Source organism: Pundamilia nyererei, unplaced genomic scaffold, assembly GCF_000239375.1.
Source record: "Pundamilia nyererei isolate P.nyererei 1_Seehausen unplaced genomic scaffold, PunNye1.0 scaffold00044, whole genome shotgun sequence".
NCBI lineage: Eukaryota > Metazoa > Chordata > Actinopteri > Cichliformes > Cichlidae > Pundamilia > Pundamilia nyererei.
Genome location: NW_005187445.1, coordinates 888139 through 894192, shown reverse-complemented (window position 1 = coordinate 894192; position 6054 = coordinate 888139). Strand labels below are relative to the sequence as shown.

The following is a 6054-nucleotide window of genomic DNA, read 5'->3' as shown; positions in this document are numbered from 1 at the left end:
GAATTCCAATACAATTGATTCATGTTTGTGGCTGTAATGTGACAAAATGTGGAAAAGTTCAAGGGGGCCGAATACTTTTGCAAGCCACTGTAAATGTCAGAATCTGCTGGCTCTACTCTTGAGTGCTGCCTAGTTGGTATTACTGTAGAAATTCTTCAATGAATGATGCAGCGTTTCTTTTTTCTTTTCCTGTGGCAGATGTGAAGCAGGACATGCTGGAAACTATTGTCCCAAAAAGTGAATATGATTCTGTAATGGTGGTACTGGGTGAGCACAAGGGAAAGGTGAGCAAAGTAACCTCTCTGCTTTTTATTTATAGATAGATAATTTGTTTAAATCTGATTAGCTAATACTGATCACTATATTCCCACCTGATTCAGGTTGGCCGTATTCTTCAGCGGGACAAGAACAAGTGCAGAGCGATGGTCCAGCTCGACAGATACGAGGATAAAGTGTTCACATTGGACTATGACTCCATTTGTCACTATGTTGGGGCAGCAGCAGACCACTGATTTCTGATGTTTACTGTAATATTCACTGTCCTTTTTCCATCGACTTCTTCCCAGCTGTTTTTTTTGTTTTGTTAGTTATTATTCAAGTATTATGGATTTTAAAAGATTGCAATTTTGTAATAAAAACTTGTCGATTTTTTCCCCCTTGTACATATGGCAATGCAACAATTGAGAAAAAGCTGCAACAGATAATTTTCACAGTAGTCTTAAGTTTATTATCATGTTCACTGATGGGTCTAGTGACAACGAGAAGTGAACCTTTGGGTCATATAAAAACATATTTACAAATGCTCTACACGGCAGGAGTATGAATAGAGAAGCTGTCCAAAAAGTTCAGCCCTTCATTTCTGACATGTACACATTTCACAATGAAAAGAAAAGCCTGTCAAACTATGATGTTTAGCATGTGAGCATAATGAAGACCAACTGTAGAGTTGTGGGTTTTAAGTTGCTGTCTTCGTAGTATCTGCTTTTACTCCTTGGGTAGTTGGTTTGCTGCGTTAGCCCGAAGAACAGCTCCTGGACTCGGGTACGGACGCTGCTGGAAGAGAGGCCCCGCTGCTGTGGTGTCTGCACCCGTTTTTGCTTCATTACGTTTGGGCAGCCCACTTGACCATGACCCCCTGCAAAAATCAATAAGTTTGTGTTCACTGCATTTGTAATCAGCACTACAATGTCTTCTGTGTCTGAAAAGGGGTTTTGTCAAGCCTGAGAAAACGACCTTGATCAAATTGCAATGACAATCTCAGTTTGGTCTTAGGAATATTTTAAACAGAAACCCTGCAGGTTTAGATCTTTAATAGACATTTCCACAGCAGACAATTTGGCTCATGGTGGCAGGAAAACTGCAAGTGAGGTAAATTTGGTTAATGACGGCTACAGTATGTTGCATTTACAGCTACAATAAGACTGACTGCACATACAAGGATAATGAAACTAGCATGCTGAAGTAGTATGGAGCCATTTAAGTTGTTTTTATACCTGTGCTTTCTCTGACATGCCAAGTCAAAATGCTGTTTAAAAAAAAGTGTATGGCCCCTTCCCAGCGTTCACACATGTTCCTGCTCTGAGGGCTCAGAGCTCATAAGGATACGAGGCCTTTCTGCAAGTCTTTATTTTATGCTCAAGGGAATAAGTGAGTTGTGATAAAAGCTGGTCAAATTTGGTCAAATATTAAGAGTAACTTTTATGAAAATGGGAGGAAAACTAATCCAGTTCACTATGAACATTATGCTACTGGAATAAAATCTGCCTCTTGTTGAGGTGTGGTGCCTTGAATGAAATGTAGATTTATGTGAGCTCCCTAAAACAGGGATATCAGCTATGCTGATTACCATTTTGAATTTTGAGAGGACACACTCAAAAATTGTACCTGTGCTGTGTGAGGGTTTAGTTCTTACGTCTAAGATAAAAATGCATGATGGGAATTGATTTGGTCTGTCTCTCATAACTATTTTTCAACAAGTGCAACACAATGATTCTGGCAAAATCAGAATACCAGAGAACGACCTGTATATAGCTTATATCGAGGTGACCATCTGTACTGTACCTTGGAGCATCAGAGTAAGCACTTGGATCCATGGGGTCCATCTCATCATCTTTTCTACCTGTAAAAAATATTGAGTGTTCAATATTCAATCATGTGAAAGTTGCTGATGTGTAAACATGTAATGAATCAGATGTAAACATTACCTTTTTTGCTTCGACTGTATGGTGCTGCCTCATCTCTTCTCTGCTTTCTTCTGTCTCTGTCCCTCCCATCATCACGTTCTCTGTCCCGGTCCCTTTCCCTGTCCCTTTCCCGATCTCGATCCCTTTCCCGATCCCGGTCTCTGTGTCGTTCTCTGTCCCTGTCTGGTTTCTCAACTTGCTTCTCGCCTTTTTCATCTCCTCCTTCTACTAAAAACACAAGTTAAGGCAAGGATCACAAGATTAGCCATGGCTGAAATCTGTCAAAAGCAAACTGTATTCTGAGGTTGTACATGCAAAGTAGCACACGTCAACTGTAACAGAACTGAAATTTGTGATCACTAGTGCTTCTTGAAAACATTACATTATAGAGGCTGAATAAAAGCATACCTCTTATTTTCTTGGCAGGTTTTGTTATTACTGCAGATGGGTCATTTGGGGATAACCAGGCAACCATATCTGTCTCGACATTCCAGTAATAAGGAAGACCACTGTGTAAGGAATATAAAACATTAGCGATTAATATTGCAACCACAAAATTAAATAAAACTTACTTAACAGTTTAAAAATACACTTTAGCTCTCCATGACAGTAGTTATAATGTTCAAGGACTTCTCAAGAATAAAATGAGAAACAAGAAAGAAAAAGTAAAAAGCGCATTCTGATTGTGAAGTTTATAACAATCATTTTGAATTAAAGTATAAAATTCTCATTATATTAAATTATAGTATATCAAGTGTACATACCAAGCAGAGTCAAACACTTTGTACCAGTTTGGTGGTAGATTCTCCACTCTGGTGGCTTCATAATCTACATTGTTGTCGTCATAATCTTCAGCAATAATCTCCTCATCCGCCCCTGGATTAATTGAAGGGGAAAAGGTTTTTAAAAAGGCATGAAAAAAAAGCACAAAACATAAGGAGAAATTCACGAAGGGTAGAGACCCGAATATGAAATCTGTTCCACTACCTTGCTCTGTTGGTTTAACAATCCCTCTCTTGGCCAATCGGGCCAGCAGTGCTGGAGGTAAAGGCATCCTGAAAGGCATCCATGTGAAACTCTGTTCATATTATGGCTGAAATTCACTTGGGGTACTAAAATAACAGTTGCAGAACAAATGCTCATAACACATTATTACACAGTATTAAAATAGTCTTAGATCTGTCATAAATCAGATAACATAATACATATCATGTACTTTTAATAATATGTACCCTTTGATTAATTAGGACATATAGAAACTCATCATTTACACACAAACCACTAAGTCACATGTGGCCATAAAGTAAAATGCACATGATTACCACCATTATATAGTTTAGTGCTCTTTAATATAAGCACATTTTGTAACAGTTTCATTACTTTCATGGGCTATTTTATATATTTTTTATCATCATTATGTTTAATACTTTTGGTCCACCATTCATTTCACACTTTACTGAGCACTTGGTTTTGAAACAGTTCCCATATTTACCTGTTTTTTATTCTTCATCTTATTATTATTATTATTATCATGATTTTGTTTTGTCCATTTTTTTCTGGGACATTTCTTGTTTTCTGATAAGCGGAGATTAAGCCTTTACTGTAATAATTCTATCAAAAGCAGCTTTAACACTGCCCAGAACCACATTTTTGCAGCAGACTTGTCACATCTGTAGACCAGTATTTCCTGCAATAAATTACTGCTGGCTGTTTTGATGTCGATATCACAATGATATTCCTGAATTGTAGTTTAAAGCATGTATCCTGGCAGGTCTGAGAATGACTAAACTCCTGAACTGTTATGTGTCCTGTCATCATTTAAAGTAATCTGCTCATAAAAATTAAAGTAACTCCATAATCCTAATAAAGAAATCAGTTTCTTAGGTTATATGGCCATCGTACGCGAATCCCAGGTAAAACTTTACTAGCTCCTTATTTTATGTGTATGTGCATATGTCTATTTACATATATACACATACCTATATATATATTTTCTTTGTGATTATTTGTACCATGTACAATACGAACTGTTTCCTTTAACAAGAAACTAACACGCTTGCGGTGCATCCGCGGCTGCAGATGTAAGATTAACGCAATAAACAAAACTATGCGTCTCCAAAAAGCATCCACACCACACAAACACAAACGTTACCCTTTACTTCAAAAGATTGAACAACAAGAAATAGTTAAATTCTTACCTTTTCTTTAAAAAAAAAAGGTGGCCCTTTTTATCGTCAAGCTAACGATACCTCTTTCCAAAACAGCATACACGGCGCGCTTAATGATGACGTAATCACGTCCTCTTGATGAAGACGACGACGTAAACAGACATGGAGGAATATGCCCGAGAGCCCTGGTAAGATTAGATTTTAAGCGTTTGTTCGTATTTTAGAACTAATTAAGTTGGAGTCAAGTGTTGACTTTTTAAAATTTCATACTCAGCTTTGACGTGAGAGTGAGCAGAAAGGCTCTGTGGTTGTTGCGGCCTGCTTATTAAAGGCATATAAAAAACATAAAGATGTTATATGGAGGCGTCCTCTGCACACACAATAAGCTGGTAGAGTCACCTTTATCTGAAAATGTCGCTGTTTTTAAGTGACAACTGGAGTTAGGATAGAAATTAAAAATAGTTCAGGGTGGATTAATCTCAAAATATGGTTCCAAACAGGCAGTACACGAAGCTTCATTTATTTATTTATTTATTTATCAAGTTAAGACACACCTCGAGCCAAGGTTGATCCCCTACAAGTCAAACTTTAATGACAGTTCAAAGGAACGGGATAAAGAATCCAGATATCAGCCACTTCATTAGGCATACCTGTCCACCTACTGATTAATGTAAACCTACATTCTGTCACTTGGCAACAACATAGTGCATTTAGGCATCTGGACATGGTCATGACGCATTGCTGAAGTTCAGGCTGGAGAAGTTGAAACAGCTGATTTTTATTGATTTTGAACATCACATGATTGTTTTTGGCAGAATGGCCGATCTTTTCAACATTCCCGAAACTGTTTAACTACAGCCTTTTCCCCACAAAATAATTTCTAGGGTTTTACAGAGAACAGCGTGAAAAAGAGAAAATATCCAGTGAGCAACAGTCATATGGTTGAAAAAGCCTTGTTGATGTCAGAGATCAGATGAGAGTGGCCAGACTGCTTTGAACTGAAGGCAGCAGTAACTCAAATAACCACTCCTTACAACTGAAGTGTGCAGTATAGCATCTCTGAATGGACAACATATCAACCCTCAAAGCAGCTGGGCTATGGCAGGAGAATACTAAATTGTCACTTCCCTTCTCCACACCTCATTAGTTCTTTCACTACTGTTTGACATATTCATTTATGATGTTTGATATGTTTTATAACACAAACATAACTCAGAGGTGAGCATTTAGTTATTTGTGTGGCTTTAAGGAACTAGTTCTTCATCCACGGGTAATATACATTTCTCAGCCAGAACTGTGCTCATATTGTCTTCGGCTTCATCCAGACTCCGATTGATAACTTCTGCATTTTGTATATGAACTGGATGTTAGTTGTCAGATATATCTCCATTGTCAGTTTTCCTATCACATAGAAATCCATTTCTCTCTTAACGCAGCCCCTGGAGGATAGTGGATGACTGTGGAGGTGCTTTCACAATGGGTGCAATTGGAGGAGGGGTGTTCCAGGCGGTCAAGGGCTTTCGAAATGCCCCTGCTGTGAGTTCAAAACACAGGTTTTTGTTTGTTCTCTGGCTCGTCAGGTTGTTAAAGGCAGAATTCAACTGAGCTCTAATATTTCAGGGTGTTGGACACAGGCTGAAAGGGAGTGCAAAAGCAGTGAGAGTTAGAGCTCCACAGATTGGAGGTGAGCAGTTCCTGTTTTT

General features: G+C 38.3%; 3 protein-coding genes across 3 annotated transcripts in view; 2 read left to right on the top strand and 1 right to left on the bottom strand.

The window, feature by feature from the left end:
* The window catches only part of gpkow (G patch domain and KOW motifs), a 12095-nt gene extending 11462 nt beyond the window's left edge, over positions 1-633 (top strand). The window contains exons 10-11 of the mRNA XM_005731637.2: positions 199-284; positions 381-633. Of these exons, the coding sequence (XP_005731694.2) occupies positions 199-284; positions 381-512 (218 nt within the window). The 3' untranslated portion in view covers positions 513-633. The remainder of the gene's footprint in view (positions 1-198; positions 285-380) is intronic.
* Positions 634-704: 71 nt separating this feature from the next.
* On the bottom strand, positions 705-4467 carry pqbp1 (polyglutamine binding protein 1). Its single transcript, XM_005731638.2, has 7 exons — positions 4382-4467; positions 3171-3238; positions 2948-3059; positions 2592-2692; positions 2205-2411; positions 2062-2119; positions 705-1135 (listed from the first exon to the last, which is right to left on the bottom strand). The coding sequence occupies exons 2-7, from the start codon at positions 3235-3237 to the stop codon at positions 985-987; spliced, it is 696 nt and encodes a 231-aa protein (XP_005731695.1). The 5' UTR covers position 3238; positions 4382-4467; the 3' UTR covers positions 705-984.
* Positions 4468-4477: 10 nt separating this feature from the next.
* Positions 4478-6054, top strand: part of LOC102198698 (translocase of inner mitochondrial membrane 17B) — a 2899-nt gene continuing 1322 nt past the window's right edge. The window contains exons 1-3 of the mRNA XM_005731816.2: positions 4478-4539; positions 5788-5887; positions 5972-6035. Of these exons, the coding sequence (XP_005731873.1) occupies positions 4514-4539; positions 5788-5887; positions 5972-6035 (190 nt within the window). The 5' untranslated portion in view covers positions 4478-4513. The remainder of the gene's footprint in view (positions 4540-5787; positions 5888-5971; positions 6036-6054) is intronic.

Coding starts and splice junctions, on each gene's coding strand:
- pqbp1 (XM_005731638.2), bottom strand. CDS start 3,237: ATGCCTTTACCTCCAGCACTGCTGGCCCGATTGGCCAAGAGAGGGATT. Junction 2,412..2,591: donor ACCTGCCAAGAAAATAAGAG/GTATGCTTTTAT, acceptor TTGTGTTTTTAG/TAGAAGGAGGAGATGAAAAA. Junction 2,120..2,204: donor ATACAGTCGAAGCAAAAAAG/GTAATGTTTACA, acceptor TATTTTTTACAG/GTAGAAAAGATGATGAGATG.